General features: G+C 36.6%; 1 protein-coding gene across 1 annotated transcript; it reads right to left on the bottom strand.

The window, feature by feature from the left end:
- Positions 1 to 6,002: 6,002 nt before the first annotated feature.
- LOC118439302 (zinc finger protein 350-like) lies at positions 6,003 to 8,165 on the bottom strand. Its single transcript, XM_035860508.1, has 4 exons — positions 7,509 to 8,165; positions 7,348 to 7,431; positions 6,877 to 7,269; positions 6,003 to 6,661 (listed from the first exon to the last, which is right to left on the bottom strand). Exons 1-4 carry the CDS (start codon positions 7,836 to 7,838, stop codon positions 6,200 to 6,202), a joined length of 1,269 nt encoding a protein of 422 aa, XP_035716401.1. The 5' UTR covers positions 7,839 to 8,165; the 3' UTR covers positions 6,003 to 6,199.
- Positions 8,166 to 13,015: the final 4,850 nt, after the last annotated feature.

Below are 13,015 nucleotides of genomic sequence, written 5' to 3'. Positions count from 1 at the left end.
ATTGACTGAATACTTTGTATTAAATACTTTTTCGAATGCCAAATGTAACAAGCTTTGAGAAAAGGCAAGTTTGGTTTAATTTAGTAATAAAGAAATAAATAAATACTTTTTTCAGATTTTTGGGTCCAATTCAACGTCATATTTCAAAAATTTTGAAAAATTCATTTATAATTAGTGAGTAGTACATAGATGTGAAATAAATAAAATATGTATCATAACGTGTTAATATTAAAATAAACAATTTTAATGTTAACACAAGATGAAATAAAATGAGACTAATAACTTAATAATTAGTATTCTTGTAAGGATTTCGTCATTTGAGCAGCTTATACTTCAAGTCCATCCACTGGCCCACATGAAACGCGTCCCTTCATCTGAATCGAATCTCACAACCAAATGTGTCCGTTCAGTTCTCTGAATGAAACAAAGTCCATTAGCAGCAGTCTCTCCAATTGGAATGGTCGATGATGTGAGACGAAATCAGTTCAGTGTGTCCCATTCCGAAACTTGGGTTGTTTTCACCCCAAAAGAAAGAACAAATAAACTCTGCGTCTCGTCGTCTCGTTCTCCAGTCTCGAGAGACCATTGAAAAATAAAAGTGTCACAGATTTGTACTAATAAATAGAAATTACCTCCCATTCAATCTTGATCTCATTGTACACACGACGACGAGACTCGGCGTTACTGCTATTATTTCCACTCTGTGTTTATGGAAGTGTAAATAAGGGCTGAAAATACATAGGCACAGTCGGAATGAGAATGAAGTGAGACTCGGCTCATTTATCCACTCACGACGAGCTTGTCTTTGAACTCGTCAGTAACTCTTGTGTCGCTAAATTGTTTTTTTCTCTCTGCAATTTCCATAAACAAAGGATCAAGAGGACGTGTGTACATACGTAGAAAATGCATGATTTGCCCAAAAATCACTCAAGTGAGGATGTAATACTACGAAATTTCTGAAACAACACAACTTTATCAAAGTGATGGACACATGAGACGCACAATTTTTATCATTATTTTCATTTTCATCCCTATCCATTTCTTTCTGTTCACACGTTCATAATCCCACGCTAAGAAATCATACAACGCAATATTGGTCCATTAAATAAGATGGATTTGTTTTCATCCCCGCGACGACGACGACGACGAGGACGACGACCTACTCAATTTATAGAATATTGATACCAATCAGCAATTGATTTGATGTTGATGGAGTATGAATGATTTATCGTGCCCAGTCCTCAGTCTTCAGCAACATATTTATATGAACCCATACACAGCCACAAAATGCATCCCACAATACGGTTATATTCCATGACCCAAAGTCATCTGCAGCACGGAAAGTAGGCGTGTGGGGCATCATTATCAGATCGAATGGTTGACAGTAATAATGATTTTGTCACGTTTTATTTTATTGCAGCTCCCACTACTCGATAACTGCATATCTGCTTGCTACACACATATTTATTGTCTTTGTTCCACGCACTCCTCGTTTAAATGGGCAGTTTACACACTATGGTAGGAAGAATAACACTATCGAGATAGTTGGGTACGTGTATCGATCATCATTCATCCCCCTCGTCCAGCTCGTCCCCTCCTTTGCAATTTACACCACCCCATCACCTTCCATAAATAAGTAGAGATACGTACGTGGAAATGCACTTCCTTCCCTTCTTCCTTTAAGACGGCGTGTTAAGAGAGCGAGAGAAAATCGAATATTGTGCAGGCAGTCATTAAATTAGGTGGATTGAGAAAATGCGTGTCCGGAGGAAAATGATGACGATTGGACGGACGGACTGGATGGGCAACGAATTGTTGGGAAAGGTTCGTCTGGTTCTGTTTGGTTGATCTTGTTCCATTCTTGTATTTCTTTTAGACAGGGTTCCACCCTGGTTTTAACCAAGAATTTTGGAAGTCCAAAATGTCAAAAAGCGTAGAAAATAGAAAATGGTACAAGTTTTGATCTGTAATACAGCATGGTTTAGAAAATTTATTAATTTCTCACAAGAAAACTTTTTTCTAAATTTTATGGCATTACAGACCAACCAAAATGCTCAAAATTAATGGGAGATAAGGGAGATTACATATCTGTGTTTTTGCATAGGGGTTGCAAAAAAGTCTTTAGAGAACTTGTAACATTTTGCCCCATTTTCCAATGTTGGACGCTTTTGGACCGTGTCCACTGGACACTGTTCAGTCAGTAGTTTAGGACGTCCAAAACGAAACACTGTTTTTCGGTCTGGTTGAGGAAATAAGGATGAGGGTGAAAAGGGTGGCAGTGCAGTTCGTATATAGAAATGACAGTGAAATCTACAACCCCAAATGAACACCCACCCTGACATTTCGAGGTAATAAATGGCTCTGGATTAAGGATCGTCCTCTTTTCTCCTTCCCCCAAATATGATTTTGAGGTTAAATTACGTATTATTATCGAATAGCTGACTGAGTTAGGGGAGCTTGCTTTCTTTTATGTCCACATTAAAGGTATTTGTTCAAATGGAGGAAACATACCTTGCACATCGCCTCGCACCGTTTTCTTTCTCGGTCCGTAATATCTGCACACTTTGAAAAGAAAATATTTAGCTAGGCAGTGAATTTTAAAACTCATTTCGACCCACGATAAAAAACAGGGAGGGAGCAGAAAATAGGATAAAACTCAAACTTATGCACTTTCTCGAGGTAATAAGTAAGGAGAAAAATACATTTCCACTTTTCAAAAGGGATGAAAAATCCACCTAAATCATGGCACAAATCTGGCCTACGCGACAGCCAGTAAATGAGCTTGGACCTGAATTATGATTACTTTTAGGCAGGGAAAATAAATAATAAAAAAATGCTGAAATAAAATAAAATGGGAAATAGACACGGTGCGAGTGGAAAGTTTTTACCGTTCGTAATCAGATTTCGAGCTATAAATGCATCAAGTACTTATGTACAATGGAAGTCTTCCAGCGTACTATTCGATTTTGACCAGATTAGTGTCAATCGGTCACAAAAATTAATATGAAATTTGCAAAAGGTACGAGCTCCCACTGGTCACGTTTGCCAGAGATATTTGCATCCAAAGAGGAGAAAACGCATAAAAGAAAGTGTAAAATTTGTCAACTTTACTGCACTTTTTCTCCTCTTTGGATGCAAATACCTCTGGCAAACGTGACCAGTGGGAGCTCGTACCTTTTGCAAATTTCATATTAATTTTTGTAATCGATTGACACTACTTTAACCAAAATTGGGAGATCGTGTCTTTTGAAAATTTCCGATCTCGCTTCGTTCCCACGTTATACTGCTAACAGAGAGACAGACAGACGGACAAAATCTTCGCATAAAGTATCTATCTGAAGCTACTTAATAATCCAAACCTGAAACCTTTTCTCATCTATTAGTCACAATAATAAATGTACTTTGAACATTTGTAAAAAATGACGTTGAACTGGACCCAAAAAACTGAAAACAATTTTACATATTTATTTCTTACTAAACCAAACTTGCCTTTTCTCAAAGTTTATTATGCATTCGAAAACATATTTAATATAATACAAAGTATTCAGTCAATTTATATGCATTACATAAAGTAATTAAATTGTGATCCATTGACATTAATTTTGCCAAAATCGGAAGGTATTGGGAGATCTTCGTTGTTAGTTTCATAATTGTGAAGAATTTTTACACAAACTTTTCCTCAAAATTTTCTCTATACTTCATCATCCACCACAATAATGATAATAATAATGCACAAAACATCAACTTGAAGGATGGCTGGATGCAGGTTTGTTCCTTGAATTTATTCACTTTTCAATTTTTTCAGCCAACAAAATCCCAGCACTTTCGTACAATTCTTCAATCAGTGAGTTCGGCAGGGTTGGATTTCAGAGGGGAATGGATTACAAGGTTCGCTGGGCTTCAAACACGAGTCTTTTGGGACTTTCTTTTTGTTTCATTTTTCACTTGTTACATACGCACAACGTAACGTGGGGATAAAGGAGTGGATTTTATGTGTGTGTGTACGTAAGTGAATTGAATTTATAAATTTTGGAGGAAAAAATACATGCTAGAAATGCACTCACTCACTAGTGCAGTTTTTTGAGGAGGGGGTTGTGGTGGTGGGGATGAAATGGATGCGATGTGGGTGAGACGACTTAACGTACGTAGAAAGCACAAGAGAAAAGTGTCAGAGAGACTGTCGACGTCGGCATTGTTTCGTTTGACTGATTTGCATCCAAATGCATCACATTTGACGTGAGGACATTGTCGGAGGGTGTGAAAGTTGCATAAGTACTTGTTCTGCATAAAAGGAGAAGAAGAGGGAGGCTTTAATGCGGGATAAATTCGGATAAAACAAAAACATGCGGCAAGACTTGGTACAGAATTTTATTCAATTTTGAAAAACAAAATGCCAGAAATGTACGGACAATAACTCGAATTTTGACACGAGATAGAGCAAAATTTATTATCCATTTCTGGTTGATAATATCCATCTGTAAAAAAGTCGTGATATTGACAAACACAATAAATAAGAATCTTGTCATGTGTCTCAACGTCCAAAACTGAAGGGGAAGGACGTATTCTCCATTTTTCTGCTGTTGGTCAAACTGCATCAAGACGTAAATGCTCACGACATGCACTACTGCAATTCCTTAATGGATGGAAATTCACCCTCGCCTTGGTCTTGGTCACACTCCGAATAAATAAATCAAATTTCAAGATTTCAAGTGGAAATAAGTGCCGTCTCGTAATTCGTATCGATATTGGTTTGTGACATGACATGCAATCGTCTCAGACGACAATTGACGACGACCCAGCAAACAACGTGACATTGGCAGTCGACCAACACAAGCAGAGGGTGAGTGAGTATGTATTAATGGTGAAAAAGTAGTATGCTTTTCTGCTACTCGAAGAAATCTGAATGATTAATCTGTACTTTTCGTGACCAAATTTTTAGTTTGCCTTGCGAAGGATAAGATCGGGAAAAGGGTTGACAGATATTGGGAGTCTGGGAATTAATGGGTGGCAATTTATTTACTGCTGCGTATGTATTCCGCCGACATGCGTTGATGGGTTTCATACGTCGCTAAATTGTTGTTGTTTTAGGCTTTGAGAAGGGATAACAGAAATTAGTGGTTGTATTCTAGAGGTTGTTCACTAACTGATAGCAATATTTTTACCATTTGTGTGTATTTATTAGGGTCTCCCAAGTTTGTAAAAAAGATCTGAAAAAGCGAAAAGCTAAAAAATCTGAAATCCGCTTTTTTCGCTCAATACTTGACTGTCCCGATTTTTTATCGCTTGAATACTCAGGAGCAGAGAATGGCTGGTCAGGAAACTTTCGAGTTTCTTTTAAAATTTAAATTTGCTTCATGTTGGATATGATAAAACAACTATCTAAGATCATGTAAATCCAAAAATTACCAAAATGGGATGAAAATAGGATTTTTGGCAAAGGTTTGAATGCGGTAGTTTTAGTGGTTGCAATGCTTTTCAGGGGGTGTGGCGGGCGCAGGTGGGGCAATGGAATAAAATCCTCCCTCACTTTTCATACACTCACCTGATATTGCAATATATTCCATAGGGCATCAAAATCGGGCGATGTCCCCTTAAACATGTCTCTGAGAGACTGATTTTTCACTCAAAGTAGTAAAAAGAGCGAAAAAATCATCTTAAAGTAGATTTTATTTTTGAGCAGAAAAAGCGGAAAAAAGATCGGAATCGCATGCGCAGTGCGGTTTACAAAAAGAGCGAAAAAATCGTGAGCGGAAAAAGCGATTTTTTTTACAAAGTTGGGACACCCTATTATGCACACGTAGTTTTCTTTTTTTACATGGAAAGAAAAAATCGGAAATCTATACATTTTTTTAAAAATCAGACAAGGAATTCAGCAGCCAACAAAAAATATGTCATCGCCACGAGTCAAAAGCTACGGTTTTATGAAAATGAAAAGTCCCCGCATTGCGAGAGAGATTTTTAATATTAATAAAAATTATCCACTGTCAACAACTGTGTTCTGTTTATTGGTTTTATTATTGGCAATTGTTATACAAATTCTGTGAGAAGAACGCATTTCATTGTATTGTATCATTTCGTTATTTAAAATTATATTTAATTTAAATATTTATTTATTTAGAAAATAAAAAAATAATCTGTATTATTTAAAACGGTTGAAAACTCCATTGATGCAGCTTCATTTGGCAGTAGAATGATTGAATTATGAGGGATGAAACTTCTTCATGTGGTTTCGAAGACTCCCTTTCTTTGTGAATGACTTATTACAGTGGGGGCAGGGGAGCGGAACATAGAGATGAACAGTGTTCAGATGTGTCCTCATGTCGCACTTGGTTCTGAACTTTTTGGGGCATTGGGGGAAGTCGACGTCCTTTAGCCTCTGGTGAACTCTTTTTTTGTGGATGAGCATAGATTGCTTGGTGGTAAAAGCTTTGCCACATTCTTCGCAATTGAATGGTCTTGGGTTGGCGCTGTGGCTGCGCTTGTGCACCCTTAAAGGACCCCTCTGGGAGTACTTCTTTCCACACTGGTCGCACCGAAAGCGCTTCTCCGCCACGGTCTTCTCTTCTTCCTTACGATGGTTGGAACGGTGACTTATTAGGTTTAATTTGGTAGAGAAAGTTCTTCTACAAATGTGGCAGCGGTGGCGTTTGGTTTTAGAACTCTGGGCAAAGGATATTGAAATCGATAATTAGGTAAAGAAGAGTTACACTTTACAGGCAAATGGGAGCGTAATGCAACCCTGTACTAATGGAATAGTTCCCGTTGAGTAATTATCATCAATCCATAATTTCAATGTTAAATTTTTACGTAATAGTAAGTATTATTTATTACTAAATAAATATTCCAAATCTTAGAATTTTTATAAGAAAAAATTACCATCTTTTTGCCAGAGGTTGCCTTGAATGTAGTGGAGTCGCTTGGTTTCAGAATTGGTCTTCGAATCCGGGTGGATTTTCTCCTGGTTTCACATTGGTTTGAGATTGACCTTTGTGGAGTGACAGGCGGTGTTGGAGTTGACGGTCTTGGTGTGGCTGGAGGATCCGGAATTGGCTCCGACCTTTCCTCGTCTTGAACGCAGTCAATTATTTCTGGCACTGTTGCTGTTGCTGTTACGAGTTCTCGTAGACGCTGGGCTCTTCTCATTTCATAGAGGGGATATCCTCGGCGTCTATTATCGTCCAGAACGTCGACAACGTCGTCCAACGCCATGACAAGTTTGAGAAACTTGCGGGCAATCCGAGACGAAGTTGGATATCTCTCTTCGGAAATCTGCGCAAATTGATAACCAGGAATGAGTCAAACTTAAAAAATACGGAGTAAATTGGAAATGAAACAGTAGAATCTCACCGGTACGGCCGTGGGGTTTGGTGCGAAGAATTTTTGCTGTATCCGAACCCAATGTTTAATATCCATCAGTACGTCAGCTATTTTCTGGAAAAATGATAACAACAGGACAATAAATATACGCAAAATTATTAGGGAACACTTCAAAGTCGTCATTTCCTCACCATTTTCTCCTCCTCAATCTCGTCCTCTTCATCTTCGTCGTCACTGCTCAAATACACCTCAGACTGATCCACCGGTTCCGTCCGACTTTCGGTTTTTATCGTTGAGGTCGTTCTGATGGTGTCAGCCATGACCCGGCTGCTACTTCCGGCGTGAGAAGGTCCAGCGACAGATTGATCCGCCTTTGACATCATAATTCTGTTTCCAGAATTAAAATATTTTAAATTAATAAGGAGCAGAAATTCCTCGGAAATGGTTTGAAAAAACGGACTGGAGACGACTGGAGTGAAGACAAAAACACAAAAATAAAAAATGGTGGTCCAAAATATCATAGAGAGAGTGCCACCACCACCTTGAATTCAATAAAATCATTATGACTAAAACTTGGATTTTGGCGTTCAAATTGTACCAAATAATCCGAAATTTTACGTTATGAAATTATACTATGAGGAAATTGGTACATAATAAATTACACAGTTTGTTAAAATAATTCATTGTCTTCAAAATTAGCAAGGCGTCAAATAATTGGCTTGGACATACAAATAGATTAGGAGGTATTCAATTTATTTATTTAAAAAAAATAAGCGTTCCCCAATTGCAAAATTTGCCAACGACTTGTCATCCTAAAAAAACTGTCCTTTAATAAAGAAATAATTGACGTGATGCATCTCACGTCCGCTTTATCCTTAATACGAATTGATTTTTATTGCCTTCAAGATTATTGTCACAAAAGTACCTGTGCAATCAGACCACCGATTAAGAATGCAACCGTGTCCTTTTATGAATTCAGAATGCATTTTATTACGATTATTATTATGTATTATTCATCCCGTTATTAAGCATGAACAACCACCACACATTGCAATCAGTCCTTGTTTAGGATGTGTCTGATTTTATATTCACATATATTTATGTTCACACACGAAGATAAGCATAATGTATTACTTGCATTACTTCTTGCATTACTTGCATTGTCATTTTTGCACTTTGCAAAAATGCGATGAGAGTGAGAGCCATACATTTTGCATGGGCATTACTAAACACATTGCACTATTTACTACCTGTTGGTTAGTAGTGGAGGATTTGTTTAAGCAGGTCTACACAATGCCACGCCCTAATAAACTAGATGCACTTTTGCGAAGGTTATTGAATACCAAAAGTTATGCAGGATAACAACAACGACGATAACACCTCGGTGAGCAGATTTTTACTCGTACTCTAGAAAAAAGGAGGAGTAACAACTACATCCTTTAATTAACTTCTGATTACAGATTAAATATTAATCTGATAAGTACAATGATAAGTAAATAAGTTCCAAGTTAATTGAGTGCAAATTGGATATGACTTTGATAAATTAGTGTGGTTTTGGGTCCATCAATTTGGGCGTATTTCGCACAAAATGCAATACCGCATTCTTGCCAAAGTAGGAAACAATTTTATGCCCATAAATTGCAACATATTTGCACTGCATCCTTCTCCAGCCCTTGTCATATATAAAAATCTACATCAATTTATTCCTAATCAATTGTTCACTCAACAATAATATGTACAACAATCGACAAATCTTACTCAGATTTAGCCAAGAATTCAACAATAGGGTTGTGCAGGAATGCAAATGTCACGTCAGTCATGTCACCAGATAAATGGCCCTCACAATCAAACCAATAGAGATCAATTTATTACTTATTCGCAAATAATGTCGTTTCATCGGTCAATTTGATGCGATATTGACGTTGAAGCTTCAGGAGCAGGGGTGAAATTTACATATTGCTTTTTATTATTTACAATCCACCATTGTCCCCACGCTGCCTGGCTGCCTGCACATCACGCGCAAGGTTAATTGGGTGCTAACGAGACGTTCACATGCAAACATTAATTCAATAAAGGGATGATGAAGAATGAAGTGAAATGATGTGATCGATGGCAGTATTATTGATCCCACATCACCACCGGTCCATTATTAGCGAGGGATTGGTCATTACTGACATGACACGGCGTAATAGCGTCAGTTTAAGGTTTCTCTTGTACAGGAAGGCCACAGGTCTGGGGGACGGACAGAAAAGGATTTCCGTTCGGTTGGCAGTCTAAAAAAATGTTTTTGGTTTCATTTGAAAGTTTGATTACCTGAAAAAGCGATAGAAGATCATTGAATGACTGTAACGCCACTGTTGTTATTTTTTTAAGTTGTTATTAAGCCCGATTCAGATTGTTATTAAAAAAAATAATACCTACAAGCACTACAACTTTATTTTTTATTTTTTGACAGATTGTGGTCATCTTTGAATTTATGCAATTCCTAATTTTGCATATTCTACATATGTACATGCATGTGCAAAATTTCAAGTCGATCGAATAAGTTTTACCTGCGTAGCCTAATCGATCGCCAGACAGATAACCACGCCGAATACATAAGTCCTGACTGACTCGGGCTAAAAAATCAGCATATATTTTTAATCGCATTTAACTAATTGATCAAATCAATTGCAAAAAAGGTTACGAAATCTAACCACCTCAAGAGTCAAAGTCAAAACAGTAAATAAAAACATCAGAAGCTTTGAACTTTAAAGTTGCAAATTAAGATGACATAATGAGTGGGATGGGTCAATACTTTATTTTAATCATCTGCCCATTACATAATTGTCTGAACTTGGACTTGGTCCCAGGCCCCATGAAAAAATGAGTCAAGCAGTCGAAATCTGTCAATTAGTTACTGATTGATTTATCACAAGTAAACGTAAATCTAACCTAATTTATTTATTATTAGAATGTGAACTCAAGTATCTATTATTTCAAATCAAGCCCTGTTTAGGGAATCGGGCGACATTTGCAAGCCAAGGTAAAGGGTAGTTGCACAATCCTACTTATTATGTAGTCCAAATAAGCACAATCCAGGGTACTCAATCTTATCTTGGGTCCTATTTTCACGTAGATTTAGTTAGTGGGCCAGTGTCAAATGTCAAACTTCTCGCCACCCAGTTAGGACAAGAGGAAAAATGCCTGCCTCCACCACCCACCCACTGCAAAACCCAAGTGATTCGACCGATTGATTACTTTTAAAAATAAATCACAAGACAAGACAATTAGTTTGTTATCGATTGTCTGATATTAATCTTAATCATCAACGCATAAAGTTTCGTTGAGCCCAAGTCACTCACTCAGATATTGAAAGGCAACATGTGCATGAAGAAAGAAAGGAAAAACCTGGTGGGAGATGGGAGACGATGACGAAGAATAATACAAAATGCTTTCAAACGATTTTGCAACACGTGAAGAAAAATTATTTTAAAATACGTACGTATTACGACAACAACACGGCCAAAATATTATTGTAGATATAAATGTGCACTTATGTATAGAGGGTGGATATGCATTTACGAAAAAAAAATTTTTACGAAATATGTAAGAAAAAAACATAAAAACAAGAATTTTCGCAGTATTTCTTAATATTTATAATCCCGTGGATTTTTTATAGTCCAATTTCTTTGAGCAAAAAAATCCGTCTCGTATCGTTAAAATGTATAAAACAATGTACATATTTTCGAAAAATGGCTAATATATTTACATATTTTTCAAATAATAGCAGAAATATTCATAAATATGTTTATATCTCTGAAAACCCAGAAATTTTTAACAATGTGTAAAATTGTTTTGACATTTTTGTGATCTATGCGACTTAGGTAACATCCCACAAAGTTTGACCGTTGGTCGACATCAAATGAAAACGTTGAAAATAAATACATATCCACCCTCTGATAACTTACATTCATATGTATGTAAATATGTGGAGAAAATCGCAGTAAACAAATCCAAAACTACTGACTGACCGAATCAAAACGAAATCAAGGTAGGTATAAATTTTATATTAATTTCGTTCCATTTAATTCGAATGAGGTCTAGGTCAGTCCTCGTCGTGGGGAATATTCAACCCATACGTATGCATGTACATACCAATAAATATTTAGATTCTACATTTCTCTGGAACTAATTGTTCAAAAAGTGCTTAGTTAGTCATGTTACTATTAGTTAGCTCTGGGCATGATAAAATCTTCCAATTATACAACTCTAATGGAAGCTGCGTGAGATCTGGCTTAAATTCGTATTCATTTCTGCCCATACTTAACAAAACGAAAATGAAATTCCCCTTTTCTAAATATCGATCAGCAACGGATAACTCAATTTTGTGGGGCGATGATGATAACATTGATCATGCAGAATTTGAAAGAAAGGAAAGTAAGAATGTGGCCCAAACAGTTTTATGTACATGTTTATAATCGGACACACTTATCTCGGCAACATTGACACATTTTTTTTATTTCACGTGTTCAAGACCCAAATTTGTACGGAATTCTAAATATGTACGAGGTGGATGATTAATTAGAAAAACACCCACAACAGCAACAATCGATCCCACCATTTGATACAATCGGACGAATGCATGAATATGTACGCGTGGCTAAATATTTACAGGGCTCACCCGTGACTTGTTACATATATAGAAACAATTTGTAAAAATTGCTGACACCTCGTGAATGAAAGAAGATGACTAATAACAAAGTGGAGGAGGTAAAAATCTTGGGCATAGGCAGACAATGGACTTTATTTACAGCGTTACTACTCCACTCCACCCACCACAGATCAAATATCGGAAATGATTTATTTACTCAGGTCAGGTCAGGAGCCATATTTACAAATTGAATAAAATCATAAAATTGTAAATCAAGTTCAAATTATTTTTTGAAAATTAAATATTTATAAGCGTGAAAAAAGTAAGTAAATTCTTTGACACCTTTCGAACCTATTTATTTATGATGATTAGGTACAATTTGCCCATTAAGTTTCAGTCCACAAATAATGATCAATTCGTCAATGTTCGTACAAGTGACAAGACAGCCAAACTGCACCCGTTGGGCATTTATTTTGTGCTTGCTTTGTCTTTCATTAATCTTTCGCAGATGAGCTCAAGTGCAGGATAAGCGGAATTTGTTGGTTTATTTTATTCTGCATTTAAACGAAACAATGGCCAGAGGAAAGAAATACACACCCTTTTGGTAAGGTCAATTCAATAAGAATGTAAATTGCACCCTGCTGCTTCTTACCACGGCTGACTGACTCGTATATTTGCCATCCTGCCAAATAATTGTGTTAACTAAAGCGTCAACGTCTCAATTTTTGTAATTTATGACGCAAAAGTTTGATTTAACGAGTAAGATAAGATTTTGATTAGTATAATAAATGCTCACACGTTGGAAGAATTTGGGTTCATTCAATTAACAATTTTTACAACTAAGTTAAATAAATTTATTTGATGGATTTGCATCCCGAAAAGTGTAAATTCAGAAAAATAAAGATTACTAAAATGCAATTTAGATTAAATAAGCGCGTGGAGATGTATTGATTTTAAATGAGAAACCCTATCGATTAACTATTAGCATTATCTGAACTCTAAAATTCATGGATAAGATAAGCCCAGCAAAGTTATCGGTCGATAATGACCAGACGACAAGTCCAT

This window comes from Folsomia candida, unplaced genomic scaffold (genome assembly GCF_002217175.1).
Source record: "Folsomia candida strain VU population unplaced genomic scaffold, ASM221717v1 Fcan01_Sc033, whole genome shotgun sequence".
Classification (NCBI taxonomy): Eukaryota; Metazoa; Arthropoda; class Collembola; order Entomobryomorpha; family Isotomidae; genus Folsomia; species Folsomia candida.
Note: the sequence above shows the minus strand (reverse complement) of the source record. Positions and strands in the feature narration are given on the sequence as shown.

Bases quoted from the DNA above. Each gene is read 5' to 3' on its own strand.
- LOC118439302 (XM_035860508.1), bottom strand. From the start codon at position 7,838: ATGATATTTTGGACCACCATTTTTTATTTTTGTGTTTTTGTCTTCACT. The intron at 7,432-7,508 runs GTGAGGAAATGA...TCATTTTTCCAG, and splicing joins AGATTGAGGAGGAGAAAATG to AAAATAGCTGACGTACTGAT. The intron at 7,270-7,347 runs GTGAGATTCTAC...CAATTTGCGCAG, and splicing joins CAAACCCCACGGCCGTACCG to ATTTCCGAAGAGAGATATCC.